The sequence below is a fragment of the Gymnoscopelus braueri genome (assembly GCF_963280865.1).
Source record: "Gymnoscopelus braueri genome assembly, chromosome: 22".
NCBI classification, from domain to species: Eukaryota; Metazoa; Chordata; class Actinopteri; order Myctophiformes; family Myctophidae; genus Gymnoscopelus; species Gymnoscopelus braueri.
Window position 1 is genome coordinate 33,571,345 of NC_137624.1, and position 26,996 is coordinate 33,598,340.

Here is a 26,996-nt window from a genome sequence, read left to right on the forward strand (position 1 = left end):
TCAGTGCATGTTTTGCCTATATGACAATTTAGGGAATAGCCATTAGTTGTATTGCTCATCTGTTGTGGTTGTCCAATTCCAAGTTATTCTGTCTTGTATATTTTATTGTATAATCAATTTATTTTCCTACACAGTTCAATACTACCAGGCTATACTTTCTATACAGTACACTGGAATGAATGAGTGAAAAACATACTACTGCATTTAATTGAATGTGTCCCACTGTTTGGTTGTGGGCAGGTGATGATTACAATGTGTGTGACTGGGCACTGGACGAACTGCCACACCCCAAGTGGTCAAGGTTGGCAGTCAGTCACACACACCTATACCACCCTCACCCTGAACACTGGAGCCCAGCAAAGTTGCATACAGAGTCCTCTGCTGTACCCAGAAAGTCACAATTTGGCATTAACAAACCACCTATAGGTATTTAATCAACTACACACATTAGCTTGAACTGTGTCGGTGAAGCCATACGAACTCAGTCTGACCCTTTATTCCCTCTTCTTTTTATATATCGTTGCTGTCGGGCAGAAACCTCTTATCTCCATATTTTAACCTTTTGTGTTTTTTCTTAAATGAATGCCCCTACTTGATCATGCTACATTGCTTCAGCGTCACACAAAAGCATCAAAAGTTGCAGATCCACAACCTTGAAATGCAGCACGAAGCTGCTACTTTTTTATTTGAATTTGAATCCTGAAGAGTAACAGTTATGGACATATGAGGTTTACACCCGACAGAGACCATAATATATATATTTTTTACTTCAATCACAGTATGCCATACTGTATGCAACCAAACCTTGCTGATGATGGTCGGCAAGCATATAAAGCAAATATATCAATGGTTATGAAAGCGGCAGGAGGTAGAGCGGCCGCCTTGGAATCTGAAGGGTCCAGGTTTGATCCAACGGCTCCTCCTGGCTATGTGTCGAAGTGTCCTTGAGCAAGGCACTGAACCCCTAGCTGCTCCCGATGAGCAGGTTGGTGCCTTGCATGGTTTCCTCTGCCAGGGGTGTGTGAATGGATGAATGTGAAAAACATTGTAAAGCGCTTTGGAGAAAAGCACTATATAAACATGTGTTTATAACATAATAGTGAGTATAAAACAAAATAGCATGGCCTAAAGTCTATAACCATGGCCGATGGGACGGAGTGTGAATGAGGAAGCAGCCAGTCACATTGTTGTAAAGTATAACAACGGTGTGTGTGGGAGTATTATGTCTTGAGGTAATAGTGCACATAATGATATCCAACCATTAAAAAAGAGTTCTTCTTTTTGCCTTTTTTGATAGAATACAGTAGACTGACAGGAAATGGGGAGAGAGAGAGATAGGTAGTCACACGCAGCAAAGGTCTTCGGGATTGGGAGCCGAACCCACGACACGCTGTCAGACTGCATTAGCAGCCTAGGTGCCGGACCGCTACGCCAGCCGTCCAGGGCAGGCCACCCAGAGTTCTTCTGATGAGTGGGCCAATGAGGTACGTAGCTTCCAGTATTCCAGTGTGAAGATAAGCATGATCTTGTCGTTGTCAGGTTAGCAAACGTTTACCTCTGAGATGTAGTGGAGTAGAAGTAAAACAAGGGAACCAGGGGACCTGGTACTGCCAGACCCCTGGTGGTTGAAATCTGAATGGCCGGAAATCTTTCTAAACTACGTCACGCTAAGCTTGGCCAAACAAAAAGAGGGACATGTAAGAAAACGTTTTCGTCCATATATGGACGAAAACGATAGCAAAAGGGGACCGACACTAGGGGTACTGCCAGACCCCTAGTGATTGAAAGATCAGAGCACTACGTCACGCTAAGCTTGGCCAATCAAAAAGAGGACAGAAGACAGACCTCTTTTATGCCCATGTATGGACGAAAATGTTTGGAGAGGGGGACCGACAAAGCCTCATGTAGGCCCGACCCCCTGGGTCTGGCAATTATAAGAGAATTTGAAATACTCCAGTAAGTAAAAGTACCTCAGAATTGTACTTAAGTGCAGTACTTGAAAAGTGGAAGCGCTCTGTGGCACGAGGCACAAAGTGGATAGGTAACAACAGGTGACTGACTGACAGAGATCAAGCCCATGATAGCCTATGGGCTGGGATTGCTATTCTATCTAACTTCCATCTACATGCATACTGATATCTAAATTCCAGGAATCTCTTTGAATCTGTCTCTTAATATGGAGAGACTGACGTCACAGTAGTTATTGTCATAGTAGGCTACTGATGTGATAGACTGGCCTCCAAATACTCTGACATCAAGATTTATATCATCACTCGTCACACATACTGTAGGCTATAAACAAGTGAAATGGTGGTGTGTCATGTCCACAAGACAGCAGCGTGATATACAAAAAAGATAATGCTGGGTTTCCAAGACACGAAAACACGAGAAAAACAAGACAAGGAGGAGGGATGAGAGGTACATTGGGAGAATGAAGCATGAAGATGGAGCTGCCAGGCTAGTGGACAATAGGAAGGCCAAAAAGGAGGTTTATGGGTGCGGTGAGAGAGGACCTGCAGGTGGCCAGAGTGACCAAGGAAGATGCAGAAAACAGAAGCAGATGGAAACAGATGATCCGCTGTGGTGACCCCTTGTGGTGGAAAAAGTACTACATTTCTTTAGTTAAAGGGCAAGACCACTTTGGTAGAGGTTTAGGTTGTGTATTTACCTTGCCATGATGTAACTCCAAAGGTGGACAAGAAATAAAAAATAATCGCTCCATTGATTAGAAATTGATAATTCAAAATATGCTCCTCATTGACTTACATTGTACAGTAAAACAGCTCTCAAAGTCACTTTTTAGCACATAAACAAACACAAACAAAGTTGATTCAGACAATATAGAACATCACTAAACCCAGTACTGTTTTCTTTTAAATAAAAATGTTAACTTCCTGTTGATTTTGCTATTTTTATTAAGAAGAAAACCTGGACTGGATTTGCGGATCCGGATCCGGATCTTCAAATAGTAAAATCAGCAGGAAGTTAACATTTTTATTAAAAAAACAAACAGTACTGGGTTTGGTGATGTTCTATATTGTCTCAATCAGCTTTGTTCGTGTTCGTTTACGTGCTTATAGAGTGACTTTGAGAGCTGTTTCACCGTACAATGTAAGTCAATGAGGAGCAAATTTAGAATTATCAATTTCTAATCAATGGAGCAATTATTTTTGATTTCTTGTCCGCCTTTGGAGTTACATCATGGCAAGGTAAATACACAACCCAAACCTCTACCAAAGTGGTCTTGCCCTTTAAGTAAAAATGTCAATACTGCAATGTAGATATACTCTGTTACAAGTAAAAGTCCGGTATAAAAAGTACATAAAAGTACTCATTATGCAGAATGTCCCGTTTCACAAGGTATCATATGTATACCTTGTGAAATGGGATTCGACGCATTGTGAGCTTGTAGATCTGCTATTTTCAAATAGCCAAAGTTTAAATAGGGCTGAAGTGGTTAATGTATGTTTTGTAATAATAATTCAAATCTACAAAGTAAAGTAAGTTTTCAAAGAATTGTAGTGGAGTGAAAGTACAAAATGTGCCTCTGAGATGTAGTGGAGTAGTAAAATAATTGAAAATTGGAAATACTCAAGTAAAGTAACTCAAAATGGTACTTAAGTACAGTACTTGAGTAAACGTAATTAGTTACTTTCCACCAGAAAGAAGATATCGAAATAGAAGGCATCTTTACATTTGCTCCATATATAGCATCCAAGTACTCTGGCAACATGTACTGCACTAGTTGCGATCAGCCATATTAGGGAGATCAAAAGTAATAGGCTTCACTGATTGGCCATCCCAACCCATGGGCTTTGCGGATTGGTCAAGCATTGCGTGACATTTATTCTGCTGTACCAATAAAGTGTTAGCACGCACAGTACTTCTCCATTCTTTTACCGAGCATGAATTTATGAATCCACTTATAACAGAATTATAGTCCAATTCCAAAGAGAACCCATAGAATGTGCTTGAAGTCCCGGGTGGTGGATTTTGACAAGACGTGGAACAACCTACTGAAGACAATCAAGCAAGTTGTGATTCAGGACTACGTAGAGAGATCTACATGGAATGAGCGCTTCTTTGACATTTACGCATTGTGTGTTGCGGACCCAGAGCCCCTTGGTAAAAAGTTATACACAAAGACTAAGGTGTTTCTGGAAAATCACGTCCGTCAGTTGTACAAGAAGGTTCGAGAGTCAGAGCAGGTTTTGCTGACGTACCACAGATACTGGGAAGAGTTCAGCAAGGGCGCTGACTTCTTGGACTGCTTATACAGGTATCTCAACATGATTGAACCACTCATGAAGATCAGAGAGCTCGCATTAGACATGTGGAGGAAGCTGATGATCGAACCCCTGCAGGCCATGCTGATTCGGATGCTACTCAATGAAATAAAAAATGACAGTGTTGGCACGGACCCCAACCAGAAAGCAGTTCACGGGGTCATCAACTCCTTTGTTCATGTTGAACAGTACAAGAAGTTCCCGCTGAAGTTTTATCAGCAAATCTTCGAGGAGCCATTTTTGACAAAAATGGCGGAGTATTACAAACAGGAAGCCTCCAATCTATTGCAAGAGTCCAACTGTTCACAGTATATGGAAAAGGTCTTGTTGCGGTTGAAAGAGGAGGAGGTTCGTTGTAAGACGTACCTGCACCCAAGTTCCTATGTCAAGGTCATCCACGAATGCCAGCAGAGGATGGTGGCCGACCACCTGCAGTTTCTCCATGGGGAATGTCAGAACATCATCCAGCAAGAGAAGAGAGAAGACATGGCCAACATGTACACCTTACTGCGGACTGTGTCCGGTGGCTTACCTCACATGATCCAGGAGCTGCAGGACCACATCCACAACGAGGGTCTCAGAGCCACTAGTAAATTATCTCGGGAAAATATGCCAACACAGTTCGTCGAGTCTGTCCTAGAGGTTCACAGTAAATTCTTTCAGCTCATTAACACAGTTCTGAACGGGGATCAGCATTTCATGATTGCACTCGATGAAACCTTGACAGCTTTGACGGGGGAGTATTACAAACAGGAAGCCTCCAATCTACTGCAACAGTCCAACTGTTCACAGTATATGGAAAAGGTCGTAGTGCGGCTGAAAGACGAGGAGATGCGATGTCAGAAGTACCTGCACTCCGACTTCTACGACAAAGTCCTCCACGAATGCCGGCAAAGGATGGTGGCCGACCACCTGCAGTTCCTCCATGGGGAGTGTCAGAACATCATCCGGCAAGAGAGGATTGGCGACATGGCTAACATGTACACCCTGCTGCGGGTGGTGAACAGTGGCTTACCTCACATGATCCAGGAGCTGCAGATCCATATCTACAACAAGGGTCTCCGAGCCACAACTAACCTCTTTCGGGACAATATGCCAACCCAGTTTGTCGAGTCTGTGCTGGAGGTTCACAGAAAGTATGTCCAGCTCATTAACATGGTTCTGAACGGGGATCTGCATTTCATGAGTGCACTTGATAAGGCTTTGACGTCTGTGGTTAACTACCGGGAACCCATGTCCATCTGCAAAGCCCCTGTACTGCTGGCCAGGTACTGTAACAATCTGCTGAGGAAGTCTGCAAAGGGAATGACGGAGAACGAAGTGGTGGACAAACTGACCAGCTTCAAAACAGTGCTCAAGTACATCGACGACAAGAGTGCACTTGATAGCGCTTTGACAGCTTTGACGGGGGAGTATTACAAACAGGAAGCTTTCAGTCTGCTGCAAGAGTCCAACTGTTCACAGTATATGGAAAAGGTTGTAGCGTGGTTGAAAGACGAGGAGGTGCGATGCCGGAAGTACCTGCACCCCAGCTTCTACTATAAAGTCCTCCATGAATGCCAGCAGAGGATGGTGGCTGACCACCTGCAGTTCCTCAAAAGGGAGTGTCGGAACATCGTCCGGCAAGAGAAGAGAGACGACATGGCCAACATGTACACCTTGCTGCGGGCCGTGTCTGGTGGATTACCTCACATGATCCAGGAGCTGCATGATCATATCCAAAACGAGGGCCTCCGAGCCACTAGTAACTTCTCTCAGGAAAATATGCAGACACAGTTTGTCGAGTCTGTGCTGGAGATTCACAGTAAATTTGTTCAGCTTATCAGCACAGTTCTGAACGGGGATCATCATTTCATGAGTGCCTTTGATAAGGCTTTGACGTCTGTGGTTAACTACAGGGAACCCATGTCTATCTGCAAAGCCCCTAAACTGCTGTCCAGGTACTGTGACAATCTTCTGAAGAAAAGTGCAAAGGGAATGACAGAGAACGAGGCGGAGGACAAACTGACCAGCTTCAACACAGTGTTCAAGTACATCGACGACAAGGACGTCTTTCAGAAGTTTTACGCTGGAATGCTAGCAAAGCGGTTAATACATGACCAGTCATTGTCAATGGACTCGGAGGAAGCCATGATCAACAAACTAAAGCAATCGTGCGGCTACATGTTCACAAGTAAGCTGCACAGAATGTACACGGACATGAGCATAAGCGCTGATCTCAACAACAAGTTCATCAACTTTATCAAATCCCATGAAACTGTGGTAGACCTGGGCATCGGCTTCCAAATCTCTGTATTACAGGCAGGAGCCTGGCCCTTCACACATGTCCCCTCCTCCACCTTCGCCATCCCTCAGGAATTAGAGAAGAGTGTGCAGATGTTTGCGTTGTTCTATAATCAACACTTCAGCGGTAGAAAGTTGACCTGGCTGCAGTATCTGTGCACAGGTGAGGTCAAGATGAACTACCTGTCCAAGCCCTACGTGGCCATGGTGACCACATACCAAATGGCTGTGCTGCTGGCCTTCAACAACAGCAAAACGGTGGCCTACAAGGAGCTGCAAGACAGCACCCAGATGAACGAGAAGGAGCTGCAGAGGACTATCAAGTCCCTGTTGGATGTCAGGATTCTCAACCACGACTTGCAAGAGGAGGGAATAGGGGCTGAGTCCACATTTTCGTTAAATATGGGCTTCACCAGTAAAAGGACCAAGTTCAAGATCACGATGATGCATAAAGACACGCCACAGGAGATGGAGCCGACGAGGATCACGGTAGAAGATGACCGTAAAATGTATTTACAAGCTGCTATAGTGAGAATCATGAAGGTCCGCAAGGTTCTGCGACACAACCCCCTCATCCAAGAGGTCATCAACCACTCTAAAGCCAGATTCAACCCCAGCATCAGCATCATCAAGAAGTGCATTGAGGTGCTCATCGACCAGCAGTACATCGAGCGCAACCAGAGCTCGATAGATGAGTACAGCTATGTACCGTGAAAAGAAGGAAAAGAAACAAAAAAGAAAAACACAAAAACAGAGAAGACAGGATGAAGGCTGAAGAGAACATGGGATGGAGAGTAATTAAGTGGGGGGAAGACTTTTGGGAAGGGGTGTGAATGGAAGAAAATGGAGGAATGGGAGACGAAGGTGGAGCAGCAGAAGTTTACGAGGGTGACAAAGTGGGAAAGGAGGTGGCTAGAGGGTAAGCTTAGTGAGGCATGGTAAGGTCTAGAAGAGGGTATATAGAGATATTTAACTTTACTTTGATAATAGAAGTTTAATGACAGTCGGATCGGCCTGAAACCTTGACCAGATATAGGGAATATACGTGTAGATCCACATGAAGCCACACTCTTATTGGACCCCGTTTCGTTAAAGGTTTAGATTTTATTTCAGATTTTATTTTTGAAATATATGTACAATGTACATAATTGTCACGGGTAAGAAGAATTAAGTAGTTCAGATTCAGAATATCAGAATCTCAATAAACATGCAGTATGCACCAACAGCTCATGCTTGTGTTGACAAATCAGACTAAAACTAGACATTTTCTGTATATTAACATTTTATTTTTTCTAAGGTCAACGTTTTATTTTTTATTCAGTTAAAGCACAATTAAACTGTGGTCGAGGTTTGGGTTGTGTAGTTACAGTAACTTGCTGTGATGTTCTGTGACTCCAATCTAAATGAGCACAGTCACTATTTAAGACGTAACTAGCGTCCTTGGTGCACTGGAGGGTAACCGTCCCAAAAACACCGGTTCTTGTATTCTAGCTTGCATTCGTTTTTACTGAGGTTAAGGTTAGGAATACGTTTTACTGAGGTTAACGTTTAGGAATAAGCTTAGGTTTAGGCATAGTTTTACTGAGGATAGGTTTAGGACTAAGGTTAGGTTTAGGCATAGTTTTTACTGAGGTTAGGTTTAGGAATAAGGTTAGGTTTCGGCATAGTTTTACTGAGGTTAGGTTTAGGATTAAGGTTAGGTTTAAGCATAGTTTTACTGAGGTTTCCGTTTAGGAATAAGTCCGGCGACCGTTCCGAGGTAGCCGGATTTGACCCGGGGCGAGTGTGTTTTGGGGGCGAGCATCCTTGTATTTCACTTGAGCACCACATCCCTGGTTGGTTGCAGTCAGAGACCTCAGAGAACACAGTTAAACAAACTAGTTGGAAGAGGAAAGTGAGGGATGAGTGTGTGAAATTATTTTTTTATGTTCAACTATTCTGTTATGTGATGTATTCCATATACTGCATGTCTATAGGCCTATATTTTTTCCCAGATATTATTTTTGTTAATTGTAGCATAATATATCGTCGCTGTCGGGCAGAAACCTCTTATCTCCGTATTCTAACTTTTTGTGCGAAAATTTACGTCCTATTTGATCATACTACAGCATCACACAAAAGCATCAAAAGTAGCAGATCCACAAGCTCGAAACACGGCGTGAATCAGCGCCTTTTGAGTTTGTAGATCTGCTACTTTTGCTACTTTTGAATTTGAATCGTAAAATGTAACAGTTTTGGACATATGAGGTTTCCACCCGACAGACGGTATAGGCCTACTGTACTATGTCTTTGTATAGGCCTATTTTTTTCCCTTCCAGATTATAGCCTGTATGTATATTTGCTGCATTACTGATTCATTACTGTGAAACCTGAAATAAAGTTATGTTTACTGAATGATTTGAGCAGTGGTTCTGAAAGTGGGGTGGGGGGGGGGGGGGGTTCCAGGGGGTCCTCTAGGAAAAGTATTTAATATAGCATCACAATCAGTTTATCCATTTAAATGTTGGTTATTCAAAAATAGCAGATCTACAAGATCACAGCAAGCGGCAAGCTTGTACATCTACTAAATATCGAAAATGTTGGAAACTTTTAATAATCTTTAATATTTTAACACAAATCTTCTCTTCTGGGGTTTTTTTCAGATGGGGGTCCGTGGCCAAATACATATCAATTTGGGGGTCCTTGACATGAAAAAGTTTGAGAAGCACCACGGATTTGAGAGTGCAGAGAGAGGAGTCTGATTCGAACATGATGTGACTCAAGTGGCAGCACTGTCTGTGTGACACTGGTAGGCACCCCTGTGACCCCTTCTGAAAATGGGTCATCATACATACCAGTTTGAGATCATAAACTGACAGACAAGATGTAATTATGTACTTTTTGATGACAGTGATTATCATTTTCACCACTAGATGGCATTATGGCACAATAAATGATAGCACTGCTGCTATGAATTGAGAGGAGAGCTGCTAGATTTCTACTCCAATGGAACTTTGCAGGGTCCTGAGTTTTTACTTGAGTAGCAATACCATAGCATAAAAATACTATGTTACAACTAAAAGGCCTCTATTCTAAAGTATTGGCATCAGAATATAAACTTACACTGCCAACGTAAAAATACTCAAATGTTCCAATATTTGTCAAACTTTTTGGAAAATAGCAGATTAAGCTTGTAGATGGGCTATTTCCAAATAGACATATGTTTACTATACGTTTCTGTAATAATAATCTAAATCTACAAAGGAACTACTAATAAATAATTGTAGTGGAATAAATTGTACAATATTGGTCTCTCAGGTGTGTCTTCTCTTATATTGCAATGATACTCATAATGGCCTTGTTTATTCCATCAGTTTAATCCGTTTATTATTAACAATAACATTATACCTGTTGTATGGATGGTGAGCATGATTTGTAAAGTTAAACATTAATTTGACCATTCTTTTCACCCAATAACACGGTTCAATAAATCAAAATATACTGGTACTCTTTGCTATATACTGTCCAGGCCAGCAGATGGTGTGTGAAGACTTTCACAGCATTAAGAGTTTGTTTTAGTTAAATGGATCGAAATAAATAAATAACTAACTAAGAGAAAATAGTTAGGTATATGCAATGTTCCCCACATTCATAGCTGAACATTTATCCACTCATATACATTTTTATATGAATATATGTCTATCCATGGCTGATAGACATACAGTATACAGTATGAATAGTTAATAGACTGTTAATGCATTACTTATTCAGGCACTTATTTAGACTATAGCTACATAATTCCTTCATATATTCATTGTTAGTAGCATAGCATCATTCATATAAAACCTTCATCTCGGTCATGGACCTTCCTCAGATGCCTGAGGAGGATCCATGATGACCGAAACGACTTTTTAATAATAATACAAGTTTTCTCTATTGAGCAAGTGAAGACGGTGTGTGGGTTCTTCGTCTTTTATAATGGTTTTGATTGAATTACAGTAAATTTATGAAAACCCCCAAGGAGGATAAACTCAGAATTTCTAGCAATGATTAAAGCTTTCCTGTACCAAAATGTCACAGCTAATGGAGAGCTGACACTTCCGTCTTGAAACAGCCCACTTAGCAGTTCAGCATCGAGTCGTAGCCTATCTGCAATAAATACCATCCACAGGCAGCTTATGGCTATGCATTTTTGCTGCTCTTAATGAGATCATATGAACTGAATTTAATCATGATGATAGATTTCTATTTCCATTTCTGGAATTGTCTCCTCTTCTGCCAGAATGAGTGGTATTTAGTCTTGTAATTAAATAAATATGCTACCTAAGACAATATTTCCATGGCAGAAAACAATATCTAACCCCCTACACCGGCTGCTGTTTTCAGTTGCTTTAGAGAACTAAGTGCCTTTGTGGCCGGATGAAGGGGCTGGCCATGAATCCCCAACACCCTGAATGCAGTGGTGGACAAAGTACTCCATCTACCCTACTTGAGTCAAAGTACAGATACTCCTGGTCAAATATTACTCAACTACAAGTGGAAGTTACTCAGTCACATGTGTAGCCTACTAGAGCTAAAGTATTGGAGTATACTTGCTTTTAAAAAATAATTAAAGGGTCATTTTCACATCTACTCTGGCTTTTGTTGTGTGCACCCCTCCTAACTTTTGCCATCATGCACAATGGAAAAAGAACATATTCATCAAATAAAGATCACTACAAATACCGAATCTACGACCTATATACTGTTATAGTGTCAGATGAGTGTCAGATGAACCCATTCATGTGAGCTAATCATGTGAGCTAATCATTCAGCTACACCACCCTCTTACTCATTAAACTTATGTTTTGCTTTGTTTCGTTCCTCACCTTTCTAGAGGGATTGACTTTTAACAGCGGAGTTAGTATGTCCCTCAAGTAATTAATCACTCTCTGAAGCTGTCTGACATTACTGTACATTAATTGCAACATGCGTGAACAGACTAGCACTCGATGGTTTTCGCTCTACAGCCCTCAGGAGAAATTCTGCCTTACGAAGAATAACCGCTGAAAAAACAGCACAGGTATTTCAACTTTGCAACGACCCAGGTGTGAAATTTAGCCTTAATGATAATAATAATAATCATAACTCCATTGATAAAGCACTTACCAAAACAAGGTTATATATAGTGCTTTACGTATAACTAAAAGACCTGTTAGATATTTTAAAGAGAAGAAGAAGGAATAGATAAAAGATAAATAAAGAAGGCGCTGGACCAACGATTTGAGCCTTTTTATTTTGATCACAAGGTGCAAAGCTTTGCACCCTGTGATCAAAATAAAAAGCTATATGTGTCCGCTCCTGAGACGCACCGGATCAGCCTTATTTCGGCTTGAGGCACGGTGGAATATCCCTTTAATCCTACAGATAAAAGATAGTTTGTGACTAAGCACTGTCTGAACTCTGGTGCTATGAAAATCCTGATTGAAAATGTTCTAGTATTAGTATAGCCTCTCATCACGTTGGGGCTCAGATTGATAAAAACATATTGCTACTCTTATTGTGCTTGGCCCTTTCCGGGAGTAGATTCAAAAATGCTTTTAGGAACCTGACACAAAACCCAAAACTACAGTAGGATGTGTGGATACTTCTTATTCAGCAGAGTGAATTGCAGCATCAAGATGCGCCGTCAGCATCGGCACTCATTATCAGTGGTGGAAGAAGTAGTCACATTTTTAACTTAAGTAAAAAGTACCAATTCCACAATGTAGAAATACTCTGTTACAAGTAAAAGCTCTGTATTCACATTTTACTCGAGTAAAAGTACAAAAGTATTGGCATCAAATTGTGCTCAAAGTACCAAAAGTAAAAGTAGGCCTACTCATTATGCAGAAAGTCCCATTTCAGGTTAAAAAATGTATACAAATCTTTTGAAAATAGCCGATCTACAAGCTCATAACGCGTCGCCGAGCGATGCGTTGTGAGCTTGTAGATCGGCTATTTTCAAATAAGTACGAAATAGGCCGGTTAATGTATGTTTTGTCTTGATAATCCAAATCTGCAAAAATGACCAGTAACTAAAGCTGTCAAATAATTGTAGTGGAGTAAAAAGTACAATATTTGACTCTGAGATGTAGTTGAGTAGAAGTATAAGTATCAAAAAATTTAAATACTAAAGGAAAGTGAAAATAGCAAAAAATTATACTTAAGTACAGTACTTGAGTAAAGTAGTTACTTTCCACCACTGCTCATTAAACATTTTCCAATGTTCACTCGACTACAAACTAAAATCCTCAGTATATTTTCCCTAAAATTCGAACTCCACTTCAAAGCTTATAATGTATCAGAGGAGGCATACAGCATTATAATGGTCTGCGATGTTACTATACTGTATACTGCACAAGGTACACAGCTTTAAATGCAGTTAATGGCATTTGATTGAGTGAAAGGTATTCCAGTGACAGTTCTTGATGAATTATTCCTTAACCACTTGTCTTTAACCCTATGTAGGCCTACTTCATTGACTGGTTTCCCCCAGGGGTCTGTACTTGGCCCCCTCCCTTTCTCCATCTATAGAGCACCGAATTCTGACGTATTTGTGTGTGTGTGTGTGTGTGTGTGTGTGTGTGTGTGTGTGTGTGTGTGTGTGTGTGTGTGTGTGTGTGTGTGTGTGTGTGTGTGTGTGTGTGTGTGTGTGTGTGTGTGTGTGAGAGAGAGAGATCATTGTGAGGGTGATTACATGAAGGTGAATGGCCAGAGATAGACTGAAAATAGAAGGCTTGAAGTCAGGGTCAACTGCATAAGGCAAGACTCCAGCTGTTCCCCAACTCAGGGGTGTGTACTGCGGCGCACGACGACTATAATATAATAAAATAATAAATACGATACGTGTGTGTTGGTAAGGACATGCTTGTGCGTGCAGCAGTACTGGGAGTTGACGGTAGGTGTCGCTCTCCACCTCAGAAATCCATCTCCCAGGGGTCTAGCTGCTCTAGCACACTGAAAGGGGGATAGACACCCTCATTCTTGGCTGATACAGACAATAAGCCACTCCAACCTACTTATCTAATTACTTATGATAGTAACACTGTTGGATTTATGCCATATCACACATTTCACTATCATTGCTGTTATTTGGCATATTGGTAATCTTATTGAAGAAGCTTTTTACTCATTATAGATGCCTTTTGAAGAGACTATGGTAAAACATTTCCTGTATGATCAATAATGATTTAAATGGCTCCTCTGCTATCACCATAAGCTTTGTTTTTTACTCTAAAACACTTTATTTATTATCATCAATGAAAAAGCATTGATTTTATAGTGTTCATACAACTCATGTGAACTCTAAACCTTTTGTGGAGTTTCATTGTATTATAGAACAGTATCTACTACTGTTTTTACTGAAATAAGAAAAGCATAATCAGTCTCCAGAGGTTTTCCAGACGAAAGTTACATATATCGTTGCTATCGGGCAGAAACCTCCCATCTCCATATTTCACTTCTTTTTTTTTTGGTAAATGAATGCCCTGTACTTCATCATCCTACAAGTGTGTCACTGTCACACAAAAGCAGTGAACACAGCAGATCTACAAGCTCATTGAACCAAAATCATCATGCTTGAGCCACTACAAGGTTGGTTAGGGTACAGATGTCAGATAAAAAAATATTCTGCAGACAAAATTTAGGTGAACATTTCTTCACCTTTTCATCATGCTACATTGTTCCATCCACTTAATCCAATAAACCAACTCCAAGCTGTGCATGGTGACGATTAATTGGTCTCTCTGTTCAAATTTTGGGAGGAACATTGTCCAAGGTCAAGGGAAGCAGACTTCATTGGTATTACTTTTTTTTATAATTAGGGATTTGATTAACCACTCATACCCAATATACTTAGTTGGCTGGAGTCCCCCAGGGGTCTATACTAGGCCCCCTCCTTCTTTCCCCTCTACACTAAATCTCTCTTGTAATCTCTACAAGCTCGCAACGCGTCGCAAGCTTATAGATCAGCTATTTTCGCAACATGTTCTCCCCAGAATAAGGGCGCTGGGGTTCACGCTGTTCCAAGTTTTATTAATTCATTCTTTTGCCCCAGATTCATACAGCTCTATGTCCTCTGGGGGTTTGACAGTTGACACGCATGTTTGTGAATATCAAAGCATGTGTGTGTGTGTGTGTGTCTCCCAAAGGGACAGTAGCGTCCCCATATGTTCCTTCTGTGTCCCTGCTAAGCCCTCTCCTGGGGGGTTACCCTGCCAGAGCTGTCCTCATTAGAGCACCCATTACATCATACACATACTGTACATGGTCATCTCTCGTCCTGAGGGACCAGGGTGGAGCTGTGTTGTTAGGAACTGTGGAGGACACTCGGGTGTTGGGATCAGAGACATCCTGTTGTTCATATCTGCTGCTACTGGTGAATGCATTGAGTATGCCCGTATATGGGCATATCGGACATACTGGCGGTCTTGGACGGTATGGGAATATCGGTTGGATTGGCGCCAGCGGTTCTGGACAACCGCCTATCTGACCCGACTCTGTGCCGGGCACTCGGGTCCTCAGTGACGCACAGAGCGAGTTTGAAGTCGATTGCTTGGACGGTTCTTGAGATATGTGAATTATAGATACACATGCAAGAATACATATGAAATTCATTGTAGGATAATAATATCATGTTACTACCTACAATATTTACGAGAAAGTTGTCTTATAGGGTTAAATGTGACTAAATGGAGTCTTCAACTTGAAGGTGATTCATTGTAACTAGTCCATACTCGGGGATGCATGCTGGCCAACTATGCAGATGTCTGGGGATACGCTTGGCACAAGTCTGTGTGCAGACTTGGCAAAAAAGCTTATAATAAACAGAGTAAGTTTGGGAGAATTTAAACATTTACTATGTGTCAGTCCCTACCTATGCCAATGCTCAATGCCCATGTGCAATTTCAGATTGATTGGCCAGCCCTCTAAGGAGGAAAATGCATGAGATTGGCCACGTACTGTAACTAGGTATAAAAGTCCCCATCAACCAGTTGGTTGTAATGTTACCCTAATAACCAACCAATAACCAATAAAACAGCAGTATGGTCATCCTCCCGGGCTATGGGACTGTTACTACAGATCCCGTAGACCAGCTGTTCTCAAACTTAAAAATGTCAAGGACCGCCACAACTCTGAGAGTATACACATTAAATCAAATGGATCTGTAAGGGTCCATTTGGTTCCGTTTGTATCAGAGTTATAGACCTGTAAATGTCCATTTAACCCCCTCAAGGAACCCTGAGGGCCCCAGGACCGCACTTTGAGAACCACTGCCATAGCCCATGGAAAAAATGCTTGTATTGTAAACAGCTTAAATTTGCATTCATGCATAATGTACAGTCTTAAGTGAGTGACAGAGTTAATAAAAACAGCTTAAATATGGGAAAAGTCAGCTTTGTCAGCTTGCCTTCCTCAGTCCCTGCATAACTGCCACTGATCGATGCACACGTTCAAGTTCACATCGATTGGTCATCCCACTGAGGAGAAACCTGGACGAGGACAGAATGACTGACAGAGTTGTCTCTTTCAAGATTTATAGTAGGCTGTGTACCCAAACTTTTCCCATCCAATGTCAATATTTAAAGGACAACTGAATCTAACATTTGAAAAATATTTTGGGTTGCCTAAAACCCACAAAAAAACAACAACGCACAAAACCTTCCATATTACAACCATGACCTCTTATGTGAAAACTGTGGCATTGATTTTTCGTATTTCACACCTGGTTGGTCAATATTTAATACCATTTTATGTTTTATTTGGAGTTTCAGGTTTCTTTTGGGGTGACCTTTCGGGCATAGGACTCATTCAGTCAGTGGTTCTCAAACTTTTTCGTGCCAAGGACTCCCAAATTGATATGCATTTGTCCGCGGACCCCATCTGAAAAGGACCCCCAGAAGAGAAGATTTGTGTTAAGATAAATTCTAAATTATATATATTTTTCCAATACTTAAGATTTTATTTTATTTCTTTAAAAAATAGTAGATGTACACACTCGCAGTGTGGCACGAAGTGACGCACTGTGAGCTTGTATATCTGTTATTTTTGAATAGCCAATGTATAAAATATGGATAAAGTGGCTCAAATGATGGTGATGCTGTATTAACACATTTTGCTGGGGACCCCCATGGGAGCCCCCAAGGACCCCTGGGGTTTGAGAACCCCTGACTTAAGTTATCACTGAAGCCATTCATAGTTGTACTACAGACAGTGTCGCATACTAAAATTGACCTACAGCGCGTCGCAGATGCAAGACATTGTAAGCTTGTAGCCTACATCCGTTATTTTAATTTTCTTCGGTCGACTGTAGCATAAATTAGGCAACACCCTGGTGAGTTGTTGGTAGTCTGGAGGAAAATGTTTGCACAGTCGATGTGACTTTTAGCCAGAATACCCCCTTGGGTTAAGGGCTGGGATTGGAGCGAAAGGTTGTCTATAAAATATGCATGTCACACTAGGGGCGGCGGTTGAGTAACAGGGTGTGCGTGTGCATGTGTGTGTGTGTGTGTGTGTGTGTGTGTGTGTGTGTGTGTGTGTGTGTGTGTGTGTGTGTGTGTGTGTGTGTGCGTGTGTGTGTGTGTGTGTGTGTGTGTGTGTGTGTGTGTGTGTGTGTGTGTGTGGGGTGGGCTGCGGTGGTTAAAGCCTGATTTATACTTCGTTGTATATGGCGGTGTCACATGTCGGAAATATGTTGTTGTACTACAGTAGCTCTACCCCGATCTACAATGACGCATTGACAATGACAGATTGGCTGTTTTGGCACACAACACCTGGCCTTATTGATGGTTATGGGTGCTTCCTGTGGTCATTTAATGTTCATCATGTAATTCTTGTGTGTGAATAACCTGTTATTTTGTCCAATCTGTGTTGTATCTGTGTTAATACAATATCACTTATACAACTGGGGTGTTTCTCCCCTGAGCAAGCAGGCAGGCTCCATTAGCTTAACATTTCAGCACTTGCACAGGAGACCGGAGTTCAAATACAGGGTAGAACATAGAAAGTCTATAGAATATTGGCTTAGGATCACCTATGCCATTTTTTACATTAGGTCGGTAAATATTTCAAGATAGTCATAAAAAATAAATAAAAAATCCTTCTGTAGGCAAAATTATTTCACTGAAAAACGTAATCTAATGAAAAGGAAAAATGAGGGTGAGAGAAAAAACAAAACAATGAATAGGTAAACAATCTAAGCAGAGCAAACCCAGAGGCCAGCTGCATACATACAGACAGACAGACAGACAGACAGACAGACAGTCAGCCAGCACTCGATCAGCAGCCTGTTCTGGTACTGCTTGAATGTCGGACTTCAATACACGGAACAGAGCTGTTTATTTTGTTAAGCCCTCTTAGTCCAAGAGAAAACACAGCACAAAGGAAGAAGCTTCCATAGCCTATACCCAGGGTTCGATGAAAACAAAGAACAGGGGAATGGAATATCCGCACACTGTTCTTGCTGCTCCCAAATTGACTTTCATACGCTTTGATTGGTGTGGTCTTCGTCGTCAGGTACATAAAATGTTCATTTTATGTCACGTACATCAAATGAATATGTTATGTATCTGAAGACCACACAGGTCAAAGCATTGTACGAATGAAAGTGACTTTGGGAGCAGCAAGAACAGCAGCAAGATATTCAGTTCTGTCTCTGTACTATTATTTAGTTTTTTATCTTGCACCCACTGAAATTCACTTTTGAATGTGCGTGTACTAGCTGGGACATTGTCTTACCTATTTAAGCACTATACTATATACTTTGTTGTATGACCAAAATTGAAAATGAGGGCACTATCAAAGGCAGAGGTATGCATTCCCCCCCCCCCCAGCACGTGGATCCCTGCCTACACTGAACGAGCATCTGAATCTGAGGCAGTGTGGTTGGAATGCCAGTCCAGTTCCCTGTTGGATTTGCAGCAACATCCATAATGACTACGCAGGGAATTCATACTCATACAATGTCATATCTGGGCTACAAGAAAAGGGTTGTCCCGCTCATCTTCTGGAATAATCAGTTTCTGAACTGCTGAGCAGGCCTGTTTCAAATCAGCAGGGTCAGCTTTGCCTTAACGTACTCTATCGATTGTTGGTTAACTTACATTTATGAACTGCTAAATGAACAATTTCATGCCAGCAGGTTCAGCCACCTAAGAAGTTTGTTGCATTGATTAATGGTAAGGTCATTAGGTGAGATGCTGCAAAGTCTAAAGCCTGATTTATACTTTGTAGCTTGCCGAAAATAGCCTGACTTTGTCCTACGACAGACTATAAATCTGTCTAAGTGGAGGCCAAATATGCTGCATACTGTATACAGTACAGTAACAATACATTTCATCTCTGTGCAGCAGTTGGTTCTGGGATATCAGAATTCATGCTGCAGTCTTCTGGTGGATATTGTGGCTCTAATTTGGTGATTCCGAAGCTTTTTAATATCAAGGATCCCACAGTTTCAAACCACCCCACAACTAATTAGTTGTGTAGAATGAGACTGCAGCCCCTCACTGCCGAATGGCCCACTGGCCTTGTCTGTGCTCTTCCTCTAGACATTTTGAGGAGGTAACATATTTGGGGGCTCGTCCGAGAATATTTACATATACATTTTTGCGTTGTCATAGTCTTCTGTATGTAGTTATAACCAGCATGTCTGCTCCAAAAAAAAGAAGAGAGACTTATGCGCCTCTGAAAAGGAATCGTTTCAGGTCAATACTGCAGGGAATGTTCAAGAGGCCTCAGGACTACTGGGCTGTAAAGATGTCACCTGCTTGGGTGAGTAAATGGAATGACAACTCCCTTGCATGCTGCCCATAAGGGAAAGGCAGACACGTGTAAACTGGTCCTGCAACTTGGATGAACTGCAATGAACATGAGCATGGAATGAATACACACAGCGCTGATGCTCACTGGTCTATGAGGGAAAACTGACATCTAGTGTAGGCCTACTGGTTCTCAAAATGAGGTCCAGGGAGCACCAGGGGTCCAAATGGACCCTTACGGGTTAATTTTGCTTCTCTCAGAGTTCAATTAAAGGATTACTTGACCCATTTTCAACCTCTCTTCATATAATTGGTCCTCCCTAATGCTTGTTCTAATATAGTCCCATTTTTGTCTACTCGGTCTGTGTCTCAGAGTAGGGCTGTGGACAGTTCAGAAACCTGCCTACCAGTGACATCATCGATGGGGAATCCAAGCTAATGGAAACTGCTGGCTTTCTGTTCCTGGAACGTTAGCATGCTATGGAATGGAATGGAAGCCATTGTTCTTGCGTTAATACAAAAAAAAAGTGAAATCTTGTTTGAATAGAAAAACCTGCTTAATGATGATGTCACTGGTACGCGGGTTTCTGAAGTGTCCCCAGCCCTCGTCTGAGACACAGACCGAGTAGACAAAAATTGTACGATATTATAATGAGCATTAGTGAGGACCAATTATATGAAGATACGTTGAAAATGGGTGAAGTCGTCCTTTAACACTGAGGATTGTACAGTGTGTAGATTGGGGTCCCAGAGAGAAAAGGAAATTGGTAGCAAAAGGGGGGTCTGTGGCCAGATGCATTTCAAACTGTGTTTCCCTGAAATGAAAAAGGCTTGTAGATCTGCTATTTATGCCGTTTTTGAGAGTTTTTGAAAAATCTTGTGAAATATTTCGGACTATTTTTGATATCATCCAAAAAATTGAAGTTATGATTTTGTGCAACACAATTTACAATCACCTCTAAAAAGACAAGGCCTCATGCTGAGTGATCTTCTCACCCCAGAAATAGACCCCAGGTTGGGAAACACTGAACTAGGACTATACTATTACACCAAGTCCCAGGGGCTGGAGAAAGAGCCCAAGCTGCCTCCACAAATGTGTTGCTTCGTGCCGCGTTTCGAGCTTACAGATCTGCTACTTTTGATGCTTTTGTGTAACGCTGTAGTATGACCAAGCAGGGCATCCATTTTCGGAAAAAATATTGGTTTCTACCCGACAGCAACAAATGAATAGTGTGGTAATGCTGTAACGTTTGGACAGTCAGTCCTGATGAGCAGATGTGAAAAACAACTCAGAATCACCTTGAGTCTGAGCAAGGACTGCAGCCTCCCACTGACAAACAGCCCACTGGACCTGTCAGTGCTCTTTTTCACACTTTTAACAGCCAAGCCCTGATGAGTAGATTGAACACTGGTGGGTTCAATCCACGCACTCTCTGCAGCTTACAGAGGAGGAAGAAGGAGGGTGGTACTCTGGAGAGAGAAGGAGAGGACGCGCAAGAAAACACTCACTATACAGCCATAACACCACCTACAATACATCAACCGCATGAACCCTATAGCGTCCCTATTCTGGGGGCGAGCATTCGCCAAAAATAGCAGATCTACAAGCTCAATGCCTTGTGAGCTTGTAGAAGATCGGCTATTTTAACTAAACTATAGTAAAAACAAAGCAATACACACATTTAAACCCTGCCTAGATGGAATATTGATTACAAATGAAAATACACAGCCAGAGAAAATTATACACGCACGCACGCACGCACGCACGCACGCACGCACGCAGCTATGATAGGGCTGGACAATATATCGATATTATGTTGATATTATGATATGAGACTAGATATCGTCTCGGATTTTGAATATCATCAAAGTATAATACTGTAGGGTTTAGGCCTACCCTATTTTATACTTTCATCTTTGTTTTGAAAAAAAAAAAATACAATATTAGCGATATAGAAGTACTTGGTAAGAAAATATGGTGATATAGGTATTTGATTTTGTCCGATATCAGCCATCTATCCATCCCGACTCAACCATCCAGATGAAATCACTGGCTGTTGTTTTGGGATGGTGTCACTGCAAACCCTCTCTCTGGTTGCTAGGAGACCGCATTATCATGCCTCGGGGAGCACAATGTATTGTTATTTGGTGGCAGTGGCACATTTTTGCAAGAATATCATAAGAAGAATATTACAAGAATACGATAAGAATTTTATAATCTTATATTAATATAATATATTACAATACAAGATTCTCAGTTAAAATAAGTTTTCTTTGTTGAATGTACCTGCACATGAGGATGCTGCTAATAACAGCTGTGTAAGCGTTTATCGGAGGCATTACTCAGCAAAAGTGCTGAGAGGTACGATTACAGTAAATGTCAGAAAACCAGACATTAAAATAAAACATAAACTGCAATGACTGTACTATCATAAAGTCAAGTCAAACGGTGTAAGATTCTCTTTCACCTGCGGTGGTCATAAATGTTTTCTAGACTTCCAACCAGATGGGGGCAGTGGTGCATCACCACGGGTCTACCCCATCACTACGCTCCTCTCCTCTGCCTTTGTCAGTCTCATGTCCTTGTGAGCTTGGAGATTGGCTATCTTTGGCACGCGTCACCGTCGTATGACGAAGTATACATCAGGCAGTATTTGCCTCTTCCCACTCCAAGACAAGTTCCTCCCACATGAATGTCAATACATGTCATGTAACATTTGTGAAAGCTGTTTATCAGATCACTACACCCATTTGAACAGATAACATCCCACAGCACCCTTCCCAAAAACGGAATCCATAAAGTGTTTCAATTCCTGTAATGGACAAAATGCCCTTCAGATCGACAAAATGAGCCTCTTGCCAAGACAAGAAACAGGGTTTTTACGAGTCTGTTGTTTGTTTGATGTCATCAGCACAAAGAAAAGACCTGGAGCTGCTCCATTAGTAGTGAATAGGAACATTTACTTTAAGCCTATGTACTACAAGTAGTAGCTACTGCATCTACAGGGATTTTGGAGTTTGGGTGCATCATCTTGTTCATGTCTTTTATTACTACAATTTAAAGGGTGATGAAAAACCCTAGGCTGATTGTGTAGTTTGTTTTTCCACTTCAGGTTGAACACTACAGCAGACTGACCTTATAGTACACCGTGATGTATACAGCTGCTGCTAAACAAATTACTAATGGGTGTGTTCGATTTTGGCGTGTCAATGTGCATTGGACAATATTACTGCCTATGCTTGCACATTGGCACACACACAGCTCTGGGTCTGGGCACATCTAAATCTAATACACCCGTAATTAATTTGATTAACAGCTGTGTTGCTGATTAGCCTGCCATGTACAGTAGCCTATGTATGGAATACTGTAGTTTGTAACCTGAATTGGAAAACAAACGACAAAATCAGCATAGTAGGCTTTCATGCCCTGGCCCATAACCCATTAAGACCCGAGGCCGATTCTACAAATGACTTCTAAACCAGTAGACCTATAGTTCTCAAACTATTTTGTGCCAAGGACCCCTAATTTGATTGCCTATATATATGGCCGCGGACCCCCATCTGAAAATGTTTTGTGCCAGGGACCCCCAGCAGAGGAAACTTGTGTTTCATTTTTTTGACACCTTTAAAACTTCACGATTTTAAAAAAATTTGAAAAAATAGCAGATGTACAAGCTCGCAGTGCTGCGCCGTGAGCTTGTAGATCTGCTAGTTTTGAATAGCCAACGCTAAAATCTAAAATGACACAAATAAATACAGGGAACTTACTTGTAATCCTGCAAAGGCCTGACCACCTGGGCAAGGTAGATGGATTAATTAATAATCTGTGTAGAAGACCCTCTGCATTTATAAAACAGACATCTGATACAGTGAAAGTGGACACAGGCTGAGCATACTGTGGTGTCTCTGCAGGCTGTGTTGTCTCGTGTCAAGGTTCCTGTGGTCATTAGGAGGGCTAGTGAAAGATGTACGGTATGTCCTTGAACGAGTGTATGAGGTACTGTGTGGTGTCGATTTGAGCAGTGCCATATCCATTACTTATCACATATAATACCCAGCCTTTTTTTGCCCTGGGTAATGGGCAGTAATAAAAGTACAGAGAGGGTGATAATCTTGAGCTGATTGGTCTGCTGCCGTATCTTCCCTAGGGTTTATACAGCAGCCGACTAATCAGCATGTTGTGTTGTGTCAAGGCTACTGTGGTCATTAGGAGGGCTAGTGAAAGAGGTACGGTATGTCCTTGAATGAGGTACTGTGTGGTGTCGATTTGAGCAGTGCCATATCCATTATTTATCACATATATAATACCCAGCCTTTATTTGCCCTGGGTAATGGGGAGTAATAAAAGTATAGAGGGTGATAATCTTGAGCTGATTGGTCTGCTGCTGTATCTTCCCTAGGGTTTATACAGCAGCCGACTAATCAGCACGGCTGATTCCACCGTTCCACGTGCGTTGAAGTGGCACCATGAGTGGCCTTATCATGTCAACCACGAACAGAAATTGTTTGCCAAACACGGTTGCTGTGGATGCTTTGGTATAACAGTGGTTTATTTATTCATCTATTTATTTGAAGAAATCTAATATCATTGGGGTCATCAGGTGGGCACCCAGCGTCATTGACGTTTCGTCAACGAGCCCACAACGTCTCCAGAAGGCTCAACGGTGATACCAGGCCTCCCAGGTACGCCCTAGTCCCCCTCTATATCCCTCATTGGACTATGCATGGCAGGTGTGTCCTTTTCCGTGAGTCAGGTCTAAGCCTGACCACGTATACTAAATCAGAGAAAATAATACCTGGGCACTTCAGGAGAGACTACCCGAATAAAATATACTGGAGCACTCGACTGGTCTGCATGTGTTTTATTGTTTTGCAGGGGTGACTCTGATTGTATTTATTTCGGTAGTCTCTCCTGAAGTGCCCATGGGTATTATTATTCTCTCTGATGCAAGTTATCCCTGTTGAGCACCGACGAGCCCTTACCTTCTTCTGGCTGAAGCGTGCAGGACTGCTCTTTATCCGCATATCCTAATGTCTTTATCTTGCTGCCCAGCTGCTGTCTTTTCTTTTAATCAACTTTTTCCTGCCGCTGTTTGACTGTTGGACCCTCATTTTCTTCCACAGAGTCGTCGTAGATGTTGCAGCGAATCTTATGAATTTAATTTGAAACGAAATTGCATTTTCTCTATATAAATAATATTATTATTTTCTTTCCAATTCCCTAGGGGTCGTGACCCCCACTTTGGAAAACCACTGTGTTAGAATTCAGAGCTGAGGGTACACAATATAGTTCATCTGGGTGCAAAGGAACCAAAACACAGAGCAACGGAGACCTTTGACTCTTCACATAATGGCTGCATACCAACCAGGGTATGGTTTCCATGCCAGCAGCAACTTCTACGTTCTGAGCCAACTCTTCTTAACCATCACTGTCGGGGAATGATTTGTACGCCAGGGGGGTTGCTTGTTGATACTAATGACAATTTATTAACTTAAAAAGTGTTGATCAAATGCTACTTTCTCATTATTTTTTATTGTGAATAAATAAGAGTATGTGATAAACTAATTACTGCACTAGTGATAGTGGTGGCTTTCATATCATCCAACCTTGGGCAGGAACATTAGTTTATGTAACTCAGCCAAGTATCACAGGACAATGTGCTATAAGATACTGCAGCAATTAAGCCTCTAATATCAAGAGTCTTTTACGTTTTTTCAGCCCAAGGACCCCCTAGCTGAGAGAGAGATGAAGCAGGGACCCCCCACTACATATTGTATAAAATGGTTTTATAATCCTGCAAAGGCCTGACCACCTGGGCAAGGTAGATGGATTCATTAATAATCTGTGTAGAAGACCCTCTGCAATTATAAAACAGACATCTGACACAGTGACACATACTGTAGGTAGTGTCTCTGCAGGCTGTGTTGTGTTGTGTCAAGGCTACTGTGGTCATTAAGAGGGCTAGTGAAAGAGGTACGGTATGTCCTTGAATGAGGTACTGTGTGGTGTCGATAATACCCAGCCTTTATTCGCCCTGGGTAATGGGGAGTAATAAAAGGACGAGAGGGTGATAATCTTGAGCTGATTGGTCTGCTGCCGTATCTTCCCAAGGGGTTATACAGCAGCCGACTAATCAGCACATAGCTGAAGTTCCACCGTGCGCTAAAGTGGCACCATGAGTGACCTTATCATGTCAAATATGATTTTTTTTTTTTGCTAAACGCGGTTGCTTTGGATGTTTTGGTATAACAGTGGTTTATTTGTTTATCTATTTATTTAAAGAAATGGAATTAAAAAAAGACAATAATTACATGCCCAAAAAGGGATGCCAATTAGTGCAGGAGTGGAGTGGTGAAAGGGAGGGTAGGTACGTCATTGGGGTCATCAGGTGGGCACCCAGTGTCATTGACGTTTCGTTGAAGAGCCCACAACGTCTCCAGAAGGCTCAACGGTGATACCTGGCGTCCCAGATACACCCCAGTCCCCCTCTACAGATGTGTCCTTTTCCGTGAGTCAGACTAAATCAGAGAAAATAATACCTGGGCACTTCAGGAGAGACTACCCAAATAAAATATACTGGAGCACTTGACTGGTCTGCACGTGTTTTATTTTGCAGGGGTGCCCATTATTATTCTCTTTGATGCAAGTTGTCCCTGTTGAGCACCGACGAGCCCTACCTTCTGCTGGCTGATGCGCGCAGGACTTCTCTTTATCCGCATATAATAATGTCTTTATCTTGCTGCCCAGTTTCTGTCTGTTGGACCCTCATTTTCTTCCACAGAGTCGTCGTAGATGTTGCAGCGAAACTTATGAATTGAATTTGAAACGAAATTGCATTTTCCGTTTATATAAATAATATTATTCCCTTTCTTTCCAATTCCCTAGGGGCCAAGACCCCCACTTTGAAAAACCACTGTGTTAGAATTCAGAGCTGAGGGTACACGATATAGTTCATCTGGGTGCAAAGGAACCAAAACACAGAGCAACGGTGACCTTTGACAGCTCACATAATGGCTGCATACCAACCAGGGCGCCCCATGCCAGCAGCAACTTCTACGTTCTGAGCCAACTCTTCTTAACCAACACTGTCGGGGAATGATTTGTACGCTAGGGGAGTTCCTTGTTGACACTAATGACAATTGATTAACTTAAAAAGTGTTGATCAAATGCTATTTTCTCATTATTTTTAATTGTGAATAAACAAGGGTATGTGATAAACTAATTACTGCACTAGTGATAGTCGTTGCTTTCGTATTATCCAACCTTGGGGGCAGGAACATTAGTTTCTGTAGCTCAGCCAAGTATCACAGGACAATTTGCTATAAGATACTGCAGCGATTATGCCTCTATATCTGGGGTCTTCAACATTTTTCAGCCCAAGGACCCCTTAGCTAAGAGAGAAATGAAGCAGGGACCCCTACTTTATACTGTTTAAAATTGTGTTGCAGATTAAACTTTCTCATAGATTTCATAGATAGCTCCATAGACTTGTTTGATAGCACTATCTTGTTGTATTCATGTGTATTTTCAGACATTTCACCACTTTTTCTGAAAAACTTCAAATATTTATTCAAAAATTACAAAAAAAAAATATGTTGCTATATACTGTACATAGCAACAGGAACCCCAAAAGGGGTTCCCGTCCTGAAAGGTATAGTTACAAAAAGGGGT

General features: G+C 41.7%; 2 protein-coding genes across 2 annotated transcripts in view; both read left to right on the plus strand.

Moving 5' to 3' along the window:
* Positions 1–3,965: 3,965 nt before the first annotated feature.
* LOC308078975 (cullin-2-like) lies at positions 3,966–7,283 on the plus strand (the record flags this gene model as incomplete). Its single annotated transcript, XM_080420315.1, has 2 exons — positions 3,966–5,644; positions 6,299–7,283. The coding sequence occupies 2 exons, from the start codon at positions 3,966–3,968 to the stop codon at positions 7,281–7,283; spliced, it is 2,664 nt and encodes an 887-aa protein (XP_080276441.1).
* Positions 7,284–7,402: 119 nt separating this feature from the next.
* The window catches only part of LOC308078976 (chemerin-like receptor 1), a gene marked incomplete at both ends in the record, with an annotated part of 36,465 nt that continues 16,871 nt past the window's right edge, over positions 7,403–26,996 (plus strand). The window contains one exon of the mRNA XM_080420316.1: positions 7,403–7,488. Coding sequence (XP_080276442.1) covers positions 7,403–7,488 — 86 coding nt within the window. The remainder of the gene's footprint in view (positions 7,489–26,996) is intronic.